Source organism: Mustela nigripes, chromosome 3 (assembly GCF_022355385.1).
Source record: "Mustela nigripes isolate SB6536 chromosome 3, MUSNIG.SB6536, whole genome shotgun sequence".
Classification (NCBI taxonomy): Eukaryota; Metazoa; Chordata; class Mammalia; order Carnivora; family Mustelidae; genus Mustela; species Mustela nigripes.
Genome location: NC_081559.1, coordinates 65,581,826 through 65,607,545, shown reverse-complemented (window position 1 = coordinate 65,607,545; position 25,720 = coordinate 65,581,826). Strand labels below are relative to the sequence as shown.

Here is a 25,720-nt window from a genome sequence, read left to right as displayed (position 1 = left end):
GAAAGAACACTGGAGTGTTCAGCTATAATTGTGGATCTATTTTTTCTTTCAATTCTGTCAATTTCTGTTTATGTATTTTGGGGTTTTGTTGTTTCGTGCATATATATTTTTAACTGTTATATTTTCCTGCTCTGTTGAGAAAGGGCATTTATTTCCAATGTAAGGCACAGAAATAACTTGAGAAAAAGGGAACTACCAATGGTAGAAAAATTGCAATATTTTTCATCTTATGATAGGAAATTGAACAATGAATAAAAATTAACAAAGAACTACATAAATGAATTTTTTTCTCCTGGCATTCATAGACTACTTCAGGATTACTTGGCTTATCTTTATGCAGCAGATGTTGAGTCCAAATGTGGGTCACTAAAATGAGAGATACCCTAGCTAAGGAAAAACTTCTGAAAGAAAAATAAAAGTTTCTTACTTGACTTAGATAAAATAGAGTGGAAGATTATTCTAAACAAAGAAAAATCATGAGATACTTTCAAGATCAGATAATAAATTATCTTTTACTTGTATTCATTTTCTAATTATTTTCAAAAGAAACATATAAACATATAACAAGTAACCTGTAGTAAAAGAAATAAAATGGCTCCTAAATATGGAAATGCTCACCCTTAGGAGAAATGCTAATTAAAACCACACTGAAATATATTTTACCTAATCAAAAGATCTAGAGGCAAAGATCAAATAGTTTGAGAACACACTGCACAGACATGTGATTAGGGAAACTCTCATACATTACTATTAATGTAATTGATACAATTTTGGTGAAAGGCATTTGGTAATAACCATCAAAACTACAACTGTATGTAAGAGCTGACACAGCAAACCACTTCTAAGAATTTATCCCACAAATACAATAAAAAAACACAAGCAAAATGTCTTGCATGTGCTATTACTCATTGTTTTATCACTTATAAATAGCAAAGGATTATAAATAACCCAAATGTTTACTAATAAAGGACTGATTAAATACATCCTGGTATATCATACAATGAAATATTCTTAATCTGTAAAACAGAATAAGAAAGGTCTTCATACCTTCATTGAATATGAAATGATCTCTAAGATACACTCTTAAGTGGGGAAAAAATGCAAGCTATACAACAGTATGTTTAAAAGGGGCTAAAGAAAAAAATACACCCCTCTATAGACATATTTTTTGGTATATGTTTATCTGGAATAATACAGAGTAAACTGATAGCACCTAATAGTGACTGAGTGGCTAGGAAAAGGAGTAAAATAGAAATTTCTTTATTAGAAAATCACACAGAGATGGGGCACCTGGGTGGCTCAGTGGGTTAAGCCTCTGCCTTTGGCTCAGGTCATGATCTCAGGGTCCTGGAATCGAGCCCCGCATCAGGCTCTCTGTCAGCAGGGAGCCTGCTCCCTCCCCCACCCCTCCTGCCTCTCTGTCTACTTGTGCTCTCTATCAAATAAATAAGTAAAATCTTAAAGAAAAGAAAATAACACAGAGAAATGGAAAGACATTCCATGCTGATGCATTGGAACAATAAATATTGTTAAAATGTCTACACTACCAAAGCAATTTACATATTTAATACAATCCCTATCAAAATACCAACTGCATTTTTCACAGAGCTAGAATAAACAATCCTAAAATTTGTATGGAACCACAGAAGACCCCAAATAGCCAAAGCAACCTTGAAAACGAAAAGCAAAACTGGAGATGTCTCAATTCTGGACTTCAAGTTATATTACAATTCTGTTGTGATCAAAACAGTATGGTACTAGCACAAAAATGGACAACAGATCAACAGAACAGAAAAGAAAACCCAGAACTACTTGGCCAATTAAACTTTGACAAGGCAGGAAAGAATATTCAATGGGAAAAAGACAGTCTCTACAACAAATGGTGTTGGGAAAACTGGACAGCAGCATGCAAAAGAATAAAACTGGACCACTTTCTTACACCAAATACAAACATAAATTCAAAATGGATTAAAGACCTAAATGTGAGACCCCAAACCATAAAAATCCTAGAGGAGAACATAGGCAGTAACTTCTTTGACATTAACAATACCAACTTCTTTCTAGATATGTCTCCCAAGACAAGGGAAACAAAAGCAAAAATAAACAATTGGGACTTCATCACTATAAAGGCTCCTGCACAGTGAAGGAAACAATCAACAAAATAAAAAGGCAACTTACAGAATGGGAGAAGATATTTGCAAATGGTGTATCTGATAAAAGGTCAGTAGCCAGAATCTATAAAGAACTTACAAAACTCAACACCTAAAAACCAAATAATCCAATTAAAATATGGGCAGAAGAGATGAATAGACATTTTCCTAAAGAAGACATCCAGATGGCCAAAAGACACACGAAAAGATGACTAGTATCACTCATCATCAGGGAAACGCAAATCAAAACTACAATGAGATACCACCTCATACCTGCCAGAATGGCTAATATCAAAAACACAAGAAACAAATGTTGGCAAGAATGTGGAGAAAAAGGAAACCCCTGTACTGTTGGTGGGAGTGCAAACTGTTGCAGTCATTCTTGAAAACAGTATGGAGGTTCCTCAAAGAGTTAAAAATTGAACTACCCTAGACCTAGCAACTATATTACTGGATATTTACTCAAAAAATACAAAAATACTTAATCGAAGGGATACATGCAGCCCAATGTCCATAGCAGCATTATTTATAATAGCCAAATTATGGAAACAGTCCAAGTGTCCAATGACTGATGAATGGATAAAGAAGATGTGGTCTGTCTATATGTTTATATATATATATATATATAATGGAATATAACTCAGCCATAAAAAGGAATGAAATCTTGCCATGTGCAAGGCCATGGGTAGATCTAGAAACTATTATGCTAAGTAAAGTAAGTCACAGAAAGACAAGTACTATATGATTTCACTCATACACTGAATTTAAGGACCAAAACAAATGATCATGGGGGTAGGGAGGCAAACCAAAAAACAGACTCTGAACGTGGAAAACAAACTGATGGTTACTAGATGGGAAGTAGGGCGGGGATCAAAGAGGTGATGGGGATTATATATATAAGCAAATATATATACCACTATTTCTCCCCTATCTGTGTTTAATACAAGCATGCCTCGCCTTTGGTCACTTAATATATTTTTGAGATTTTTCCAGATTGGTACATAGAAAACTTTCTATTCTTTTCTTTTCTGCAGAGTATTCCAGTGTCTAGCCAGTTTCTAATTGATGGAAATATTTTCAATTTTTTTTGCTATTTCAGTATGTCTATTCAGCTATCAATAAATTATTAGCAGTAATACTAGTAATAGTACTACTAATAATATTAGTACTATTATTGTGGTATAAGAGACATCTATAGGTGGAGTATTCATAATTACACCGAAATTCAAAGAGACTATAATATGCAATATTATAGTGGTTTTTATAGACTTAATACTAGAAGAAAATTACCTGAACTCCTCAAAAATATTTTGTATAGCAAGCGGCAGCACAGCTCAGAGGTTAATAGTGCAGATTGGGCATCTAGACTAAATGTGTTCAAATCCTGGCTGCTTTAAATACTAGCTGTGAATCTTGGGCAAGTTATTCATCTCTCTGTTTCTGTTTCCTTGTCTGCAAAGTGAGGATCATAACAGCCACCTCACAGTTGTTGGGAAACTTAAATGAATTTAAGTGCAAAGCACTTAAAGCAGTGTTAGCATGTGTCAGTACACAATAAATGCTAGGTATCATTATAATCATTCATGGAAAAACTACTGTTGACAGAAGAAAGAAAAAAATAACTAAAGGAGATACAGTAGAGCACTGTTTTTCAAATTTGGCGGGGGGTGGTGGTGGTAATCATAGTTTCCTATAAGAGCACTGCTGGGTATTTACCCCGAAGATACAGATGTAGTGAAAAGAAGGGCCATCTGTACCCCACTGTTCAGAGCAGCAATGTCCACAATGGTCAAACAGTGGAAAGAGCAGACGCCCTTCAACAGATGAATGGATAAAGAAGATGTGGTCCACAGATACAATGGAATATTACACCTCCATCAGAAAGGATGAATACCCAACTTTTGTATCAACATGTACGGGACTGGAGGAGATTATGCTGAGTGAAGTAAGTCAAGCAGAGAGAGTCAATTATCATATGGTTTCACTTACTTGTGGAGCATAAGGAATAACATGGAGGACATTAGGAAAAGGAAATGAAAAGTGAACTGAAGGAAATGAGAGGGGGAGAAGAGCCATGAGAGACTGCGGACTTTGAGAAACAAACTGAGGGTTTTAGTGGGGAGGAGAGTGGTGGGATGGGCGAGCCTGGTGGTGGGTACTTTGGAGGGCATGTATTGCATGGAGCACTGGGTGTGCTGCATAAACAAGGACTCTTGGAACACTAAAAAAATAAAAAATAAATAAATAGTCTGATAACCATTTTCTTCCATGAAAACTACATATGTACAGGGGCGCCTGGGTGGCTCAGTGGGTTAAGCCGCTGCCTTCGGCTCAGGTCATGATCTCAGGGTCCTGGGATCGAGTCCCGCATTGGGCTCTCTGCTCAGCAGGGAGCCTGCTTCCTCCTCTCTCTCTCTCTGCCTGCCTCTCTGCCTACTTGTAATCTCTGTCTGTCAAATAAAATAAATAAAATCTTAAAAAAAAATGCATTGGTGTATTACTGATATCCTAAAATGAAATAAGCCATCACTGGCTTTAAATTTAAAAAAATTTAAAAATTTATTGTTAAACTCAAGAGTCTCCTGGCTATTAGAAATAATTACTGAATTTATTAGCAAAATGGTTAAATGTAGATGATTAATGTTCAAAAATTCTGAATGGATTTCTACATTTTAGCAATATATTAGAAAATAAAATTTCAAATGATTCCACTTATAATATTAAAAAATTTAATTATATTAAATTCAAACACAAACCAAAGGCATGCACAGAAAACTTGAGAAGAATTCTCTTTGGGATAGGGCAGGAAAAAATGGATGCTGCCTGTTACTTACACTGCTCAAAATTCTAACTGGACATGTATTGCGACAAGAACAGAAAAATAAAGATTAGAAGAAAAGGAACAATACTGTCCTTATTCTCAGATGATATGATCATAATTACATAAAATATCTAAAAGAAGCAACAGGCAATGGTGGTGGGTATTAAGGAGGGCACATATTGCATGGAGCACTGGGTGTGGTGCATAAACAATGAATCTTGGAACACCGAAAAAAAATAAAACAAAATTACCAAAAAAAAAAAAAAAAAAAAAAGGGAATCAACAGACAAACTATTAGAACCAATAAGAGAATTCAGCAAGTGGCCAGCCACAAGAACACACCAAAATCAATAGTATTATTCCATTCCAGCAAGAAGTAATCAATGTGCAATAGAAATAAGACATCATTTAGATAGAAACTGAAACCACAAAGCCTCTAGGATTCACTTTATAAAGAACGCTCCAGACTTTAAAATGACAATTTTAAAAAGTTCTATAAAAAATATTAAAAGAAGACCTGAATGGACATATAAACTATATTCAATGCCTTAAAACTACATGTTCAAAGTAATTCTAATCTATCATCTTATAGGATTTTGGAAGAAAATTTATAAATTGATTATAAAATTATTTATGATTATGGATTATAAAATTATTATTATTATTCAAGGCTCCCAGGCTCAAAACCCTAGTACAGTCTGACTCATCTTCCTGGACTCCCTACATGTTCAACTAAAATCCTGACTATTCCATTTCTGAAATCTCTAATTTCTCCCTATTCTCTCCAACTAGCTTCTCTGTTCCCAGTCTCCATTCCTCATATCCCCAAATCGGTCTTATTTTAGAATGAAATTATATACTAAAATAAAAATTGAATCATGTCACATTTTGGTCTCAAATTTTTCAATGGTCCAAATTCCTTCATGTGAAATTCAAGATCCATTACAACTTTACTTTAATCTATTTCTAACACTATGTAGCATTGTTTCTTTTTGTGCCTCCTAATTGATGCATTTCTTTCCTGTTCTAAGCAAATGCCTGGTATGCTACTACAAGCATCACAGTCAACCCCCAGCCAGCTTTCAACGCCCAGTTCAAGAGCTTCTGCTTCAGGATAATTTCCAACTTATGGGATAAAAATACCTTAATAATAAACAAAAAAACCAAATGACAAAATAAACCATATAAGGCAATAAGCACACAAAGAATCATAACCTATGGCCTTTAAATATGAATGGAGAAAAGTTAATGAAGGAGGCAGTAGATTTTTTTCTATTAATCTCCATGCCTGAGGGTGCTCATACAGTGGTTCCCTGCCCTACCCACCCCCCCCCCATGACAGTTTCGCCTTCTGTGTTTTCAGTTACTGGTATCAACTGTAGTTTAGAAACAGATGATCCATCTTCTGACATATGGTCAGAAGGCCAATAGTAGTCTAACTCGACATTACAATGCATACACATCATTCATTTCATCTCAACATGCAGGCATTTTATCATCTCACATCATCACAAGAAGGGTAAGTACACTACAGTAAAATATTTTAAGAGAGAGACTGTACTCACATAACTTTTATTATAGTATATCGTTATATGTATCTATTGTTATATGTCCCATTATTATTGTTAATCTCTTAAAGTGCCTAATTTATAAATTATAGTATCATATGTATCCATGTATAGAAAACAAAAAACCAGTATATGTAGGGTTTGGTACAAGCCCTGGTTTCAGGCATCCACTGGGGGTCTTAGAACATATCCCCTGCAGATAAGGGGGAACTACTGTAGGCCAAAGGAAATTTAAGTTGAAATTTAAAAATAACTATGAAAGAGAATACCTAATGGATGGAACATTTTTAATTTATTCACTATCCATAAACTTTAAATGTTTTGAGGATAAATGTGCAGAGTTTATCTTAAATCACTTTAAAAAAGCAAAGAATCTAAACTATTTAATGCAATGGTCAATTATGTAAGAGAGAAAGAAGGATCAACTGCTTAATTCTGATGTACTGCAGGCTTCAAACACCATATATGTGATAAATGTCTTAATTCCCGTATCAAATTTCCTAGAAACAGATGACAGATAATGTCAGGAGTATAATCCTATAAGCAGTTTCACTGACTTACCTTCTGGTTCTCTATTCTGCCACTTTCTTGCCTATTCACATCAACCAGTTTTATAAAACAGATTCAACCAGTGATAATTCGTGTTTCCAAGTTTTCAACATAACTATCTACAAATTGAACATTTTCCTGTTCTAAAATTATATAAATGCCATCATGTCTTCAGACAAACAGCTTTCTGACCAACATAACTTTTAAAAGGATAATAAAAGCAGATGACAATCAGTGATTAATATATCAAATAATAAAAATAACAATAAATATATCAATATGAATACTATGGTCCTGTTCAAGTATTGGGCATTATCACTATTCTACAAAAGTGCTCAAGTATCAAGTATTAGTAATATTATCATAAAAGTGAGTAAATACTAGCAAATAAAAAAATAACATTAATAGTAAATGTTCTAAATATTTATTCCTTAGAGTTAGACTAACATACTTATATAACAGTTCTGTATATAGATGTATTATACTACATGTCAGTATATTTCAAAAAATTAATTAATTGTAGAAACAAGACTTCCTATTCTCTACCCCAAATTATACCTGGCAGCTAGGTAAATCTTCCCCAAAAAGGTGGTGCTGAAGAAGGCTGGTGATTCTGAGAAAAGGTAAGCAGAAGTCCTGTAAGTATTTTTCCATGGATTCAGGAGACCACGCAACAGGGCTAACCTAAAGTTAAAAAAGAGAACCTGAACAATTTATTCTGTAATAGATAAAGCTTAAAAATTATATTCATAATGGCAACAATATCTAAATTTTTAACAAATAACCACTACATCTAGAACATACCATTGCACATTCCTGAGTGCCCTCTTCATGGTATAACTTTCCTTTAGATAGTTCACTTATCACAAAGCTCAGTAACACTTCATAAGACTTTTCTGCATCACTTGTATTCTAGGAAAAAATGAAAAATTAGTTCCATCAGTCAATGAAAATTACAGAAAAAAATTACATTGGAAAGAAGACTTTTTAATAAGTAGAGGTATAATGGTGACTACATTTTTTTCACAAATGTAAACTTCAATTCCTCAAAATCTGTGTACAACAGTACACCTCTAGATTTACAATGAAATTGGGTATGTGATAAAACTATCCCAATACTTCTTTATTTCTTCAAGACTTTTTCAAGATTTTATTTATTATTTGCTAGAGATTGAGAGAGAGAGAGCACACGCAGAAATTGAGGGTAGGAGCAGAGGGAGAAGCAGGCTCTGAGAGAGAGAAGCAGGCTCCATGCTGAGCAGGGAGCCTAACCTGGAGCTTCCCAGAAGCCAAAGGCAGATGCATAACTGACAGCCACACAGGCGCCTCTCCAATACTTCTTTAAGACACAGATGTGGGGCGCCTGGGGGGCTCAGTGGGTTAAAACCTCTGCCTTCAGCTCAGGTCATGATCCCAGGGTCCTGGGATCAAGCCCCACATTGGGCTCTCTGCTCGGCAGGGTGCCTGCTTCCCCCACCTCTCTTTCCCTACCTCTCTGCCTACTTGTGATCTCTGTCAAATAAACAAATAAAAACTTAAAAAAAAAAAAAAAGACAGACGTAAATTACATAATGTATGTGTAAATGAACATATGTAAATCATATCTTTTGACCCAGTAATTTCCACTCCTGGAAATTCTTCCTAGAGATATAATCTAAAAGAAAAAAATAACTAAACACTTAAGACACTCACTGCAGCACTATAATACTGAAAAACAGAAATGACCAACAAGTGAAGCATGCTATCTAAATTATGCCGTCTCAACTCAAAAGAATATTTTATAGGCAGTGAATATGACAAATTTGAGCTATATGAAAAAATGTTCATAATATGATGTGAAAAAAGCCAACAGAAGGAATATATACATATACTCATTACAATAGCAAAATCATACATGCATGAAATGGAAGAAACCACAGACCATAAATTTTTTCTTTTAGAATTTCCCTTGAATTCCTTGAACAGGATTTGTTAAAACAATTTAATGTAAAAATAATATAGGATAATGCTTATTAAAGAATGTATAGATACTTATATTAAATAACTGTTTACAAATTAATTAAGCTTAATGATGCTATACTTTTTATAAGAAAGAAATAATGGCTATTTGTAAATTCAAATTTATGTTAATAAGGTTTTTAGGATATATGCTCATCCTGACAGTCCGATAAGCACTAGTTGTCTGAGCTACAGAATTTGTTATTTGATGATACTTAGTTTTTCTATTGTTTCTCATGGGTAATTGTGCTCTCTTCACCTAGACAGTAAATTCCAAAATGTCAGGAACTATACTTTGTATTTTATATGTTTCCCTTTGCATAACAAAAATCTGAGCAATAAGTACCTGCTGTCTAGTTGATAGAATTTATTTTGGTAGCACTGGAGTTTTTGACCTTGGAACTTGTCTAGATAATCAATTCTTTGTATTATCTTTAAACTACTCCTCTTACTGTCATATCATTCAGCCATGTAGTGTTATCATGCCCTGCTTCTAAACTACAAAAACAGTCCTCTGACTCTATAACTGCACTCTTTAAATCATGTGATCCATCCCACTCTTGCCAAATTAACCAAGCGGATGACCACTTGCCAAATATGATGACCTATAGGTTATATATAATTCACAACAATTAATATACCACTAAATTTAAAACAGCAATACATTATGTTCTTAAAATTAATTTAATCAGAGCTGTTTTTAAATAGGCAGAATTCACTTAAACTCAAAATGCAGAAGACTCGAGATAATATTACCATGATTTTGCTGCTGACATTTTAATATGTCAATGTGACATATTAAAGTTTCTAAAAATAGGGTGCCTGGGTGGCTCAGTGGTTAAGCAATTGCCTTCAGCTCAGGTCATGATCCCAGAAACCTGGAATGGAGTCCCGCGTCCGGCTCCCAGCTCCACAGGGTGTTTGCTTCTCCCCCACCACCCACCCCAAAATAAATCTTTTTTTAAAAAAAAGTTTCTAGGGATGCCTGGGTGGCTCAGTTGGTTAGGCAGCTGCCTTCGGCTCAGGTTATGATCCCAGGGTCCTGGGATCGAGTCCCACATTGGGCTCCTTGCTTGGCAGGGAGCCTGCTTCTCCCTCTGCCTCTGCCTGCCTCTCTGCCTGTGCTAGCTCACTCTCTCTCCCTCTGTTTCTGACAAATAAATTAAAAAATATATATATCTTAAAAAAAAAAAAAAGTTTCGGGGCGCCTGGGTGGCTCAGTGGGTTAAGCCGCTGCCTTCGGCTCAGGTCATGATCTCGGGGTCCCGGGATCGAGTCCCGCATCGGGCTCTCTGCTCAGCAGGGAGCCTGCTTCCTCCTCTCTCTCTCTCTGCCTGCCTCTCTCCCTACTTGTGATCTCTCTCTGTCAAATAAATAAAATCTTTAAAAAAAAAAAAAAAGTTTCTAAAAATAAACAATTCAGCCTAAAGGCTTCCTAAATTCAGTATACCCTTCAGTAAGAGATTTATAGTACAACAACAGAGAAGTATTTCAAGTCAAATACCTTCTAACTTATGAGGAAAATACCCTCCAATAAAAATAAATGATGTTCAGATCATCCAAGTGAGTTACAGAGTGATACCAGCTTTTAAGTCATTATTATCAAAATATACCTTAAGCACTTCTTTCATACATGGCAGGAACTATATGAGATCAGGAAGTCAAATATAATGTAATATTCACTCTTTTATGGAGAACTTCTGGCCAGATTTATTAGATAAGAAAATAATTTTATTTCATACATAAGAAGTCATAGGAGAACATATTATTAAATAGGCAATATTTGAATTTACAAGTAAGGTTGTAAAGCTTAAGAGGAGTATTTCTGAGGCCATCGGTGAAAGACTAGAATTAAGATCAAAAGAATCCAAAGAGGGGGCACCTGGGTGGCTCAGTTGGGCGTCTTGCTTCCCCTGGGGTCATGGTCCCAGGGTCCCTGTGTAAGGCTCCCTGCTCAGCAAGGAGTCTATTTCTCCCTCTTCCTCTGTTCCTCCCACTGTTCGTGCTCTCTCTCTCTCCCAAATAAATAAATAAAATCTTAAGGGAAAAAAGAAAAAGAGAGAATCCAGTGGGAGAGATGGCAAAGATATATGGATTAAATGAAGAAAAGGATCAGAGGTTGAGACATGTAACAGTTATGTGTGGGGCAGATACTTTGTCTAAATTATAGTAGTTCTTCAAATTTTGCAAGTGACAGGCCCTTTGAATATGCTGGATGCTATGGTCCCACTCCTCAGCAAAACAAACAAAACAAAAGGAAATGAAAGGAAAGGAAAGGACCTCAGGTTATGAAATCCCAATATAGTCTTTTAACAGAAATTCCACCAACCAAAAGAAAACAATTTATATCAACTGTAATAATGATTTTTCCAGCACAACAAAACTTCATTATCCTTTAAAAATACATAGTACCTATATTTTTATGGCCCTGGACCAGATTAGAGCTGGTAAAAATCTGTTTTCATTGGAATTATCGTATCTGAAGGATAAGAAAATGAGGAATGTAATGAGTAAGTGAGACTCAATGAAGAAAGGAAAGAAGTAAAGAAGGGGGTGAAAGAAGGAAGTAAAAGAAGAAGGAAACTTTTAAAAAGGAATGAATGATGCAGAATAGTTACAGAAATCACAATGATATGTTTCACTACTTGTAAATATTATTGTTGCTATTATTTACAATCTGCTATATATCTAAATGTTTAGATTATGGAAAAAACTAGAAAGAGTATTTAGAAAAAAGAAAGATAATTATAGAAGGTAAAATTATCCAAGAATGAATTATTTAGTGGCAGGACCTCAGCTTAGCATTCAAGCCAAAACCAATACCCCTAATTATGACATAATGAACTTGGTGATACTATATTAAATTTTTGTATATATAATCATGGTTTGTGAGTAAGCTAGTATAAAAGTGAAGACTATACTGAATTCAGTTCATGTGTAAGTTTACTTTCCTTTGATATAAGTAGATACAATTTTAATACAAACCTTTCAGTAAGGTTTAAAACCTCTTGAAGGGTCTATAAACCAATCAATAGGTTTAATTAACATTGCACTTACTATTTTTTCCTACCAACTTCCCCAATAAACACTGAATTAATTTTCTTATTTTACCTATGCCTCAGCCAAACCACTAAGTCAGTTCTTTAGTTCTACAGTATCACTTTCGTTCTGAAGTCACTGAAAACACTTAGGTTTAACTAAACTTGCATACTTTTTCTAAATTGTTTATGTAATTTTAACCAGAAAACTTTAAATTTGCTAAGAACTCATGTATATTTTTGAAGAGGGGAGGGGTGCGGGGCAGAGGAACAGGGACAGAATCTTTAGCAGGCTCCATACCCAGCACGAAGCCAGACATGGGGCTCAATGTCACAACCTTGCAATCATGACCTGCGTGAAAACCAAGAGCCGAATGCTTAACTGACTAAGCCACCCCGGCTTCCCACTTATGTGTTTTTTCAGCATGGAAAAATTAGTATTTGAAGAAGCATAATTAAGAAAAGGCTAGGATTTTTAATTCATTAGTGATGAGTCGAAACCCATCTTTGGATTGATTGGAAACAGGAGCAAGGAGAAGAAAAGATGACAAATAAGTAAAATAGGTAAGTCTGCAGATATTTTATTACTTGCTCACAGGCTGGCACAATTTTTATAACTTCTCTAAATTATAATTTATAATTTATAAGTTTAAGACTTGCAAGCAAAAGCAAAACAAAACTTCCCATATGAAAAGGGAAAAAAGGGGACGCCTGGGTGGCTCAGTTGGTTGGACGACTGCCTTCGGCTCAGGTCATGATCCTGGAGTCCCGGGATGGAGTCCCACATCGGGCTCCCAGCTCCATGGGGAGTCTGCTTCTCCCTCTGACCTTTTCCTCACTCTCTCAAATAAATAAATAAATAAATAAAATCTTAAAGAAAGAAAGAAAGAAAAGGGAAAAAAGGCCAAGGTTTAAAGACAGATGCAAAAGACCTCATTGATCAGGGAAACATTTTTAACTTTTTTAACCTAAAGGTGCTCCATTTCAATTGAAATACTTTTTTTTCAAAAGTTTTTTTTTTCTTTTTCAAAATAAATTTTTTTCAAAAGTTTTTTTTTTTCCAAAAGTTTGCCTTTCAAACACCAAATCTCATTTATTCACACCCCCAACTTAAATGAGTTAACCAAACCACTAAATGACAAAGTCAGGCAAGACACTAACCTTTTTGAGAGCTCCCGTGTGTTTCCAGGCTGACCTATCTTCCTCATTGCATTTAACTGAAAGTGCCACAAGAGCTTGTGTGTATAGAAGGGTAAAAAGCACCTTCACAATGCAGGTGAAATGGTCTACAAGAGAAAGAGAAGATCATTATTTCTTTGAAATCTAGACATTTTGTACTCAAGACCATTTCACAAGTATATGTCTTTCTTCAAACATGTAATTGGTTTTGTTCAACATTTAAGTAGTAAATAAAATGAGATTATGGGATATTATATTTGCTGCCAATTGATCTGAAACCCTAAAAGCAACATTCCTTTATTCATCCACAGAATATGTAAATGAGAAGCATTTAGCATAGTGTAAAGTGTGTTCTGTTTTAGAAGACCAGAGTGCTGATGTCACTCAACCTTGAATAGCTGTGTAATGTTGGCAAATCCCCTTACTGGACATTATGTGATTAACAACACTGTCTAGGAGCTAGTGTTTAAAACCAACACTTCACCCACTTCTAGTACCATATAAACCTTATAAAGAATACAATAGATAATACAGAACTTCTAAAAAAAAAATTTAAAAAAGGAAATACCAATATTTTAGGTACTCTGAGTTTAAAAATTCAATTTAAAACTATAACAATGCAAAAACAGTGGTAACAATATATAAAATGCCTGGTAACTTCTGGAACATATTCAGTACTTAATAAATGATAGCTCAAAAATCATAATATTTACATCCAGCTAATAATTTAGAAATTTCCTCAACCAAGCCTCGTAACAGTCTCAGTTGGACATGTGAGTTTCAAAAGGATGTGCCTCTATTAACAAAGCTAAAAAGCACCCAGGTCTGAACTTGAATCCACACAGATCATTTTACTGCAGGTTCAGTTTCCTTCTATTGTTGACACTGCTCCACTAATAAATGGGTAGTACCACTTAATTAGTTGCTAAAGTCAGAAACCTCTAGATATCCTTGATACTTTCCTATTTTATTCTCCCCACATGAAAACAATCACTAAGTCCTATCAATTCTACTTTTAATAACTCTCTCAAGTCAGTTCCAACATCCCGGACCAGCCGGACCAGGCTTCTAACCTTTCTTGCCCACACCTATAATCCCAGATTAAAGAGCTGTGTTGGAGGTCCCCAAGACAACTTCCAAGCTGATGATGCACTAGGAGGACCCATAAGACTCAGCATATGGTCTTATGATTTATTAGAGCAAGTGATACAAAGTAAAATCAGAGAAGGCAAAAGGTACATTGGGCATAGTCCAGATGAAGCTTCCAGAGTTCTCCACCAGTAGAGTAACACAGGGCATGCTTAATTCCTCTAACAATAGACTGTGAAAGCATGTGAGAAACTGACACCAGGGAAGCTATTTAAAAGAAAGTGCCCAGGGTTTTCACTGGGGGCAGGTTACGTAGGCACCCTCTAGCACATATTAAAGTTCTAGCACATATCAAAGTTCTAAACTTCCACGAGGAAAGCAGGTATGTTCAGCATAAACCACTGTTTGTACAGTTTAGACACAGCAAGCCACTCTCATCAGTTCTATGGATGCTGGAAATGATGGAGACCCTCCCCAAATCGTGGTTCCCAGATGCCAGATGCCAGTCAAGGCCTTGCAAAACTTTTATGTCAAGCCTTTTATGTTAACTCTTTCCTGCACGATGATTTATGTGCATCATCCCTTAACCCCCTGCAATCTACTTTTTTTTTTTTTTTTTTTTTTTTTTTTTTTTAAAAAGCAGCCGTGATCCTTATAAAAGAAGCATCTGGGCACCTTTAAGTGGTGACTCCACATCTGTCTGCCTCCCCATGTCTGACCCAGCTCCCCAACTCAGCAACAGGGTCCCCAGGGAGCCTGCTCCCTTCCTGAGCCAGGGCTACTCAGACTGTCCTGTGCCTTCTCTCTCCAGGAGCTCAGAGCTTGTGGCTGCAAACCTAGCACCATGAAGCAGGTGTTCTGCCTCGGGCCCAGCTCTGGCTGAGCAACCCCTGCCCCCCCTCCAAAAGAAGTATTTGGTATCCTTCTACTGGGTCTCTGTACAAGTTGAAACACTCTTTCCTTCCTCAGAGCCTGGCTAATTCTTGGTCAGGTGACAACTTAAGTTCACTTACTAAGGAAAATTTTTCCTGATTTTAGAGTGAGTGAGTGGTATGTGTATGCACATATACACACGCACTACCTTGGACTCATGTTGGTAGGTTGGGGTGGGAACCTGACATAGCTGAGCAAGTTGGAGTGCCCATCTGGGATCTTTCTAACTAGAGGTAAATGGAAGGTATAAAGATGTGAGCCTGGACGAGCCCCTGGTCCATGGCAGAGACTGTCTAAAGTAACACTGAATGAAGCAGACTCACAGAGAGAGGAGACCCAAGACAACAAAAACCCTGTCAGCATCCAGAGCCCTGGTTCTGATAACTCCCACGACTACCCTCAAATCTACAGTTTGGTAATGTGAGTCCATCAGTGTTCTTCCTCTGTGCTTTTAAGCCAAATGTTTTAAATGTCCTAACACCTAGGTGATGAACACATGCAGGATTCAGACAATAAGAACTTACAATCTGAATAGAGAGAAAGAGACAGACAGATGACTACACACATGCACATGGTATACTGGGAGGAAATAAGAGGAGGAACTAATGGAGATAAGGACAGGGCATAGAAAAAAAAGTAAAACCTCCTGTACCAACCAGGAAAGTTAAGTCTTGAATAATAAAGAGAAATAGGCCATTTAATAAGGAAGGCAGGGAAAGGGAGGGGTAAGGAAAAGGGGATTCCAGACAGATGAAGTCACTTCTATGAGGGCACAGGAAAAGCCCAAGATTTACAAGAATTGTAAACTATCCAGTGTAACCGGAATACAAGTAGAGATTTTTGAGAGATGAAGCTAGAAAAGGAATCTTTGTGCTAAAAATGAAAGGCTGTGAACTACAGGCTACCTGTTTGCAGCCTACAGAGATATCTGGTTTGCCTTTACCCTGTTTAGTTTTTAGTTACTGATGTTTAAAAAAAGGATATTTCTTATAGAAGTCTCAAATTCCCCTTATTCTCAAAAAACAGGAAGATCTGACAACACTGGACACACATTCTTATATGTCAACAATGATCTGAAGCTGAGTGATAACTGTCCTCTTCAGCCAAGCATACATTCTAGAGAACTGTCACAGTCTTCCACCCCTGATTATATCAAACCAAAGACTGTTTCACAAGGAGTCAAGTACATAGCATTATGGTTAAGAATGAATTTAGGCTATGAAGCCAAACTGTCTAGATTTAACTCTGACTCTTCAGATCTTAGGCAGGTTAGCAATACACTTTGCTTTTATTTCTTCATCTATTTAATGGAGATAATAATCTCACCTACCTTAAAGGGATTAAGTGAAATAAGGTTTATACTTAAATGCTTAAAACAGTAAACAGCAATGGCAATCAGTAAATATATTGTTATTAATATTAATATTTATGTTACTTGTTTGATTATCTATAGGCATTTGATTTATAGTCCCTAGACTGGCCAATAATGGAAGCCACTGAAGAACTTCACGCATGAGAATGATATGATATTTGCATTTTAATACATTCACTGTTGGTTTAAGGTTAAGATGGTGGAAGAGTATGGCAACCCTAAGCTTGCTTCTTACCTCAAAAACAGCTAGATAAATATCAATCTATCCAAATGTCATTCAGAATACCCAAGAAGTCGATCTGAGGACTGACAGAACAAAGCTACATGTCTACAAGCAGAAAAGGTAACCAACTCAAGGAAGGCAGGAGCTGCAGAGTTGATCTTGGGGAGAAAAGAGCCATGGGAGCTGTGGAGGGGTAGGAGCTCTGATTGCAGAGAGAGGAGCAAAAGAGAGAGAATGAAGAGAGAGAAAGAGTAAGAAAGAGAAGGAGAAGGGGCAAGATGGCTGAGAAGTAGGAGATCCTGGTTCTACCAGTCCCCTGAATTGAGCTAAATATCCATCAGAACACTCTGAACACCCATGAAATCAGCCTGAGATGTAAGATTATACACTTCTAGATCTCTACAGGAGCCGAAGACACCAGTGGAGAGGTACAGTGGAGTGGGAGCACTTGGGACTGATATCAGAAATAAACAGAAGGGGGAGAAAGCCACCAGAAGCGACCCATTGGAAAGAACTACCCCAATACGAAAGTGCCCTGTGCTTGGAGACCAGCATTAACTTGGAGTCTGGTTAAAAGCACTCAAAAAGAACAAAGGGTGTAAAGGCGCAATTGGTGGAATCAGGTGGCCACAGGCACAGACCTAAGCCCACAGTCCCAGGGCAGTCACAGCCGGCACCCCCCTCCCATGTCTGAGAGATCCTGGTGGGGGCCCCAGTTGGTGGTCCCTGAGGCCATGGCTTTCTGCTGCTTCCATCACAACTGGGGCTGTGCACATCCCTGCCCATGCCTGAGAGAGCCTGACGCAGGCTTCTGCAAGAGGTTCCTGAACCCTCAGCCTTCTGTGACCTGCGCTATGAGGTCTGAGTGCACCTGACAAGGGCATGGACTCCAGACAGTGGTCCCGGTAATGGCAGCCACTGGCATCAGGCTTGTCCAGACCAATATCATGGCAGTTTTAATGGCACGGGGGTACAGGGACAAGCGGGGGCCTCGGGTGACCACTGAGATGGTGGCTGGGAGTGCACACCACCTGTGGGAAATTGCAGTATTCAATGGAGTACCCAGAAGGGGGTCTGTGTGTTCTGGACCATCCAGAGGGGAGCAGACTGAGGCTTCTCTCTAAGGCACTGGTCTGGATGCCCACAGTTTACTTTGCGCTAACCCTCCAAAAAGCCGCAAAAAGTCGCCAAAGAACAAAAACCTCCAGAGAACAAAAGCCTGAAAAACCGGTTTCTACAGAGCCCAGCCCCTTGAAAAAGGGCAGAGTGACTCACCCCAAGCAAGACTAACTAAAAAACAACAGGGCAGGCCCCTCCTCCAGAAGACAAGCCAAAAGAACAAGAGGACAATAACCACAGGGTCCCCATAAAACTGTAAAACCCCAAAATCAGGGGAAAACAATATATTAAGCTCCCAGTATTGTCTCAAAACCTGTATATTTCATAGATACAACTTTTTGTTTTAATTTGTTCTCACGATTCTTCTTTTTTAAATCTACTTACCATTACAACTAGACATTTAATACAACATAATGACTTTCTAACTTGAACTTTTTTCATATATATACCTGTGTTTCTTTTTCTTTTTTAAAAAAAAATATATATATAGATATAAGCTTCAAGGTAATCCTTTTTCCCTATTCAATACTACCCCTATATATAAACCAGTTTTAATTTCCCCCCATCTCTGGAAAGTTGAGCCCAATAACAAAAATAACAAGATACACCCAGGAAGAACTGAAATAACCTTTCTCACACACATCAAGAGTTTATAACCTCCTTCTCATCTTATTCTTCTGTCAGTGTTTCTATGTATTTACTTTTGGTTTTGTACTATATAAATCTTACTCTTGGGGTTCATTTTGGCTGGGTTTTTCTTTTTTCTTTTTTTCTTTTACTTTTGTTGGTCTTTTGTTTGTTCATTTTTGTTTACATATCTTATAAATCTTACTTTTGGGGCTCATTTTGGTTGGGTCTTTTCTTTTTTCTTTCTCTTTCTCTCTCTCTCTCGGTGGTGCCTTCCGATTGCTCCGAAACTTTCCAAGGTGCACCTTGACTGGATCGTGGGTTGATATATACATTCCCTCAACCACCTCTCACCAAAATGACTAGAGAAGGAACACCCCACAGAGGAAAAATTCAGAGACTATGACCTCTGCCACGGATTGGATGTGGACATAAACCAACATGTGGGGAACTGGAATTCAGGGTAACAATTATCCAGGCAGTGGCTAGGATGGAGAAGACCATTAGTGGCAACACAGAATCTCTAAGGGCAGAAGTGAGAGCTGATCTGGCAGAACTTAAAAATGCTATTAATGAGATCCAATCTAATCTAAATACTCTAACAGCTAGGGTAAATGAGGCAGAAGATCAAATTAGTGATCTAGAAGACAAACTGATAGAAAAGAAGGATCAGGAGGAGGCCTGGAACAAACAGAAGCCATGAAAACAGAATTAGGGAAATAAATGACACCATGAAGCTTTCCAGTGTCAGAATTATTGGGACTCCCTAAGGGAGTGGAGAGGGAAGACTAGAAGATAAAGATCACAATGCTTTGAAACTGGAACTTAACCACAGGAAAAAGTTTGGAAAGAATTCAAACACTTGGAAACTAAAGGCCATCCTGCTCAAAAATGTTTGGATCAATCAGGAAATCAAAGAAGAACTTAAACAGCTCATGAAAACCAATGAGAATGAAGACACATTGGTGCAAAACCTACGGGATATGGCAAAGGTGGTCCTAAGGGGAAATACATAGCCATCCAAGCCTCACTCAAAAAAACTGAAAAATCCCGAATACACCAACTCTCCTTATACATTAAAGAACCAGAAAATCAACAATAAATTAAGCCAATCCCATGCACAAGAACAGAAATAATTAAGATTGGAGCACAGATCAGTGAGTTAGAAACTAGAGATATGATAGAACACATCAATGAAACTAGAAGTTGTTTTTTTGAAAGAATAAGATTAATAAACCACTGGCCAAACTAATCCAAAAGAAGAGAGGACCCAAGTTAATAAAATTATGAATGAAGGGGGAGAGATCATGACCAACACCAAGGAAATAGAAACAATCATCAGAAATTATTATCAACAGTTATATGCCAACAAGTTAAGCAGCGTAGAAGAAATACATGCATTCCTAGAAACCTATAAACTTCTTCCAAGACTGAAACAGGAAGACACTGACAACCTGAAAAGACCAGTATCTAGTAGTGAGATTGAAGGAGTGATCAAAAACCTCCAAAAAAACAAGAGTCCAGGACATGATGGATTCCATGAGGAATTCTACCAAACATTCAAAGAAGAAAGAATACATATTCTTCTGAAGTTGTTTAAAAAAACAGAAACAGAAGGAAAGCTTCCAGACTCTATGAAGCCAGCATTACCTTGATCCCCAAACCAGGAAAAAACCCCATCAAAAAAAATTTCAGACAAATATGGACACCAAGATTCTCAACAAGATCCTAGATAATAGGATCCAACAGTACATTAAAAAGATTATCCACCATGACCAGGTGGGATTTATCCCTGGGATTCGAGGGTGGTTCAACATTCACCAATCAGTGTGATAGAACAAATCAATAAGAGAAGAGACAAGAACCACATGGTTCTCTAAATTGATGCAGAAAAAGCATTTGACAAAATACAGCATCCTTTCCTGATAAAAACTCTTCAAAGTATAAGGGATAGAGGGAATATTCCTCAACTTCATAAAACCTACCTATAAAAAACCCACAGCGAATATCATTCTCAATGTGGAAAAACTGACAGCCTTCCCATTGAGATCAGGAACACCACAAGGATGCCCACTCTCACCACCATTGTTCAACAAAGTACAAGAAGTCCTACTAACAGCAGTCAGAGAACAAAAAAGAAATAAAAGGCATTCAAATTGGCAAAGAAGAAGTCAAACTCTCTCTCTTCCCAGATGACATGATACTTTATATGGAAAGCCCAAAAGACTCCACCTCCAAACTACTAGAACTCATAGAGCAATTCCGTAATGTGGCAGGATACAAAATCAATGTGCAGAAATCAATTGCTTTCTTATACACTAACAATGAAAATATAGAAAGGGAAATTATAGAGAATCGATTTCATTTATCATAACACCAAGAACCATAAGATACCTGGGAATAAACCTAACCAAAAAGGTAAAAGATCTGTACTCGAGGAACTACAGAACACTCATGAAAGAAATTGAAGAAGACGCAAAAACATGGAAGAGCATTCCATGCTCATGAACTGGAGGAATAAACATTGTTAAAATGTCTATACTGCCCAGAGCAATCTATACTTTCAATGCCTTCCCGATCAAAATTCCACTGGCAGTTTTCAAAGTGCTGGAACAAACAATCCTTAAATTTGTATGGAACCAGAAAAGACCCGAATCGCTAAGGAAATGCTGAAAAAGGAAAACAAAGCTAAGGGCATCATGTTGCCTGATTTCAAGCTTTACTACAAGACTGTGATCACCAAGACAGCATGGTACTGGCACAAAAATAGACACATAGACCAATGGAACAGAGTAAAGAGTCTAGATATGGGCCCTCAACTCTCTGGTCAAATAATCTTCAACAAAGCAGGAAAAAATATCCAGTGGAAAAAAGACAAGTCCCTTCAATAAATGGTGCTGGGAAAATTGGACAGCTACATATAGAAGAATGAAACTTGACCATTTTCTTACACCATACACAAAGGTAAACTCGAAATGGAAGAAAGACCTCAACATGCGGCAGGAATCTATCAAAATCCTAGAGCAGAACATAGGCAGTAACTTCTTTGACATCGGTCACAGCAACTTCTTTCAAGATATGTCTTAAAGGCAAAGGAAACAAAAGTGAAAATTAACTTTTAAGACTTCATCAAGATAAAAAGCTTCTGTACAGCAAAGGAAACAGTCAACAAAACAAAGAGGCAACCCATAGAATGGGAGAAGATATTTGCAAATGATACTACAAAGGGTTGATATCCAAGATCTATAAAGAACTCCTCTAACCCAACACCCAAAAAACAGATAATGGCATCAAAAAATGGCCAGAAGACATGGATACTTCTCCAAAGAAGACATGCAAATGGCTAACAGACACATGAACAAATGTTCATCATCATTAGCCCAGAGAAATTCAAATCAAACCACACTGAGATACCACCTTACACCAGCTGGAATGGCCAAAATTAACAGGACAGGAAACAAGTGTTGGAGAGGATATGGAGGAAGGGGAACCCTCTTACACTGCTGGTGAGAATGCAAGGGCGGTGCAGTCACTTTGGAAAACAGTGTGGAGATTCTTCCAAAAGTTAAAAAATAGAGCTACCCTATAACCCTGCAATTGCACTACTGGCTATTTACCCCAAAGATACTGATGTAGTGAAAAGAAGGGCCATCTGTACCCCACTGTTCAGAACAGCAATGGCCACAGTCACAAAACTGTGGAGAGAGCCAAAATGCCCTTCAACAAATGAATGGATAAAGAGGATATGGTCCATATATACAATGGAATATTACCATTACTATTAGCCATTAGAAAGGATGAATACCCAACTTTCGTATCAACATGGATAGGACTGGAGGAGATTATGCTGAGTGAAATAAGTCAAGCAGAAAGTCAATTATACATGGTTTCACTTACTTGTGGAGCCGAAGGAGTAACATGGAGGACATCAGGAGAAGGAAAGAAAAAGTGAATAGGGGGAAATCGGAGGGGGAGATGAACCATGAGAGACTGTGGACTCCGAGAAACAAACTGAGATTTGGAGGGAAGACGGGTAGTGGGATGGGTGAGCCTCATGATGGGTATTAAGGAGGGCACATATTGCATAGAGAACTGGGTACAGTGCATAAACAATGAATCTTGGAACACTGGAGAAATAAAATTAATTTTTTTAAAAGATTTTATTTATTTATTTGACAGAGAGAAATCACAAGTAGATGGGAGAGGCAGGCAGAGAGAGAGAGGGAAGCAGGCTCCCTGCGGAGCAGAGAGCCCGATGAGGGACTCGATCCCAGGACCCTGAGATCATGACCTGAGCCGAAGGCAGCAGCTTAACCCACTGAGCCACCCAGGCGCCCAAAATTAAATTTTTTAAAAAGAGTAAAAAAGAATAAAAACACACACAGGGGGCTGCACCAAAAAACCCTTCCCCAAAACCACTGATTGAGGAAAGGAGAAAGTTTAAATATTGCATTTTTTGTAAATAGTGAAGTGCAGAGTCTGAAGTTTCAGAGCTCAACACCATCACCAAGGTCACGACTGATGGCCTTAGTGGTACTCCTGTAGGGAAGAAGGGTGGAGACAAGGGAGGGAGTGGGCAGCATGGTCGGAGGATGCCCTGGGTCCCACAGAGAGAAAGAGTTCCCCTGCTTGGAGTGCATTTGGCAGAGATTATATGGCCTCCGTGGGGGTAAAGACCCTGCAGGCGCCACTGAGCTGCCCTCTTCAGCAGCACAGGAACAAAGAAGATGGCTGAGGGCAGCAAACCTTGGCAGTGGCTTTGTGCTATGATTTACTCTAAATTCCAAGCCACTGTGCAGTTGTGTGGCAGTTTTCTGGGACTAACCAGCACCAGCCACAGTGCAATGAGATCCGCCCCCAGAGGATCAGTGCAGGTCCAGCCTCAGGGGGTCTCTGAAGTTTGAAGTTTTGAAACTTCAAAAACTCTTTGCCTGAGATAAAATACAGGGGTGCTCTACCACATGGCAGTCATCCAGCCTGGACACAGACAGGGTGAAGGTGGGGATCTGATGGAAGCTGGAGACAAAGGAGGGGTAACTGTTTGCTTGTCTGTGAGGACTTCCTGAGGAGTGATGGGCATGAGCTCTCAGTCCTGAAATAAGAGTGGGTTGAAGCCATTCTCCCCACCCCAACTCTGTCCCCCATCAACACTAATCAACTTCAGTGAGCAAAACATAACCAAGTGGAAGCCAGAGCTGCTTACACCAAGCTCTACCTCCCTGCACCCTGCAGATGCATCTCCACTAGGACAAGTCCACCTGAGAATAAGAGCAGCAGGCCTCTCCTCCAGAAGACCAGCACAAACCGCTTGCCCACACCAAATCTACCAGTCATAGAGCACTTCAAAGTTTCAGCTCTAGGAGAAGCAGGATGTAGCTTCTTTGGGGGTTTTCTTGGGTTTTTTGTTTTCTTTTTGGTTTTTAATACAGAAAACATTTTATTTTATTTTTTAGATCGACCTTCTCATAACAAACAGACCAAAACACACCTAGGATCTAGCATCCTTTATTTTAATTTTATTTTATTTGGACCTCCAAAATGACAAGATGGAGGAATTCACCCCCAAAAAAAGAAAAGGAAGAAGTGACAGCCAGCCAGGCATTTAATTAAAACAGATATAAGTAAGATGTCTAAACTAGAATTTGAAACAACAATTACAAGGATACTAGCTGGACTTGTAGGGGGAGGGAGCATAGAAGACACTAGAGAATCCCTTACTAGAGATAAAAGAACTAAAAACTAGTCTGGCCGAAATGTTTTTAAAATGCTATAACTGAGATGTCAATCGGATGCCACAACAACAAATGGATGAATCAGAGGAATAAATCAGTGATGTAGAAAGTAAAGGGAAAATAATGAAACTAAGAAGAGGGAAAGAAATGTACTGGATCCCAAATGTAGATGTAGGGAACTCAGCAATTCCTTAATTCCTTCATATCATAGAAGTTCCAGAAGATGAAGAGAGAGAAAAGGGGGCAGAAGGTTTGTTTGTGCAAATTACTGTTGAAAACTTCCCCTAATCTGAGGAAACAAACAGATGACAAAATCCAAGAAGCACAGAGAACTCCCACTAAATTCAACAAAAGCTGGCCATTACAAAGACATATCATAGCCAAATTCACAACATACACAGAGAAAGCAGCAAGGGGAGAAAAGTCCTTAACTTACAAAGGAAGACAGAGGTTCACAGCAGATCTGTCCACAGAAATTTAGCAGGCCAGAAGAAAGTGGCAGGATATATTCAACATGCTGAATGGGAAAATATGTAACCAAGAATACTTTATCAAGCAAGGCTGTCATTCAGAATGGAAGGAAAGATAGTTTCTCAGACAAACAAAACGTAAGAGAGTTCATGACCACTAAACCAGCCCTGCAAAAATATATTAAGGGGAACTCTGAGTAGGGGGAAAAAGACCAAAGCAACAAAGACTAGAAAGGAATAGAGAACATCTCCAAAAACACCACCTTTACAGGTAATACAATGGCACTAAATTCATATCTATCAATAATCACTCTGAAAGTAAATGGACAGGATGCTCCATACAAAGACAGAAGGTATCAAAATGGATTAAAAAAAAAAAGAATGGATAAAAAACAAGACCCATCTAAAATATCTAAAATATTCACTGCTATTTCTTAGGAGAAAAAGATTGAAACGAGACAAAATTACAGGCAAGACAACCTATTAACAGATAGCAAAAGTACCACAAATGAGAAATTAGGTGACCTGAACTAAGGAAGAGTAATGATGATAGAGAGAATGAATTAGAGAAAGATTTAAATGATAAAAACAACAAGATCTGGTAGCCCTCTGGTAGAGAATGATGGAAGTCTCTCACTGTACAACAAAGAGCAGACAAAGGTAGCACTAAAACTGAATGACTAAAACAGAGGAAGAGGGCAAGTTTGAATGGGGAGAAAATGAATTATTGTTACATATGCTGAGCTTGAGGTATGTGCAGGAGTCTGGATCTGGAGCTCACCAGGGAGTTGTCAACTGCAGTGAGAGATTTGGGAATCATCAGAGAATAGGTGAATTGAAGTTATGGGAAAG

The 25,720-nt window shown here is 37.8% G+C and overlaps 1 protein-coding gene across 3 annotated transcripts in view; it reads right to left on the bottom strand.

Moving 5' to 3' along the window:
- The window catches only part of UBR3 (ubiquitin protein ligase E3 component n-recognin 3), a 240,437-nt gene that overhangs the window by 12,008 nt on the left and 202,709 nt on the right, over positions 1-25,720 (bottom strand). For all 3 annotated transcript variants that reach the window (XM_059394142.1, XM_059394144.1, XM_059394143.1), the window contains exons 33-35: positions 13,286-13,410; positions 7,893-8,000; positions 7,647-7,772 (exon numbers count right to left, since the gene is read on the bottom strand). In XM_059394142.1, the coding sequence (XP_059250125.1) occupies positions 7,647-7,772; positions 7,893-8,000; positions 13,286-13,410 (359 nt within the window). The remainder of the gene's footprint in view (positions 1-7,646; positions 7,773-7,892; positions 8,001-13,285; positions 13,411-25,720) is intronic.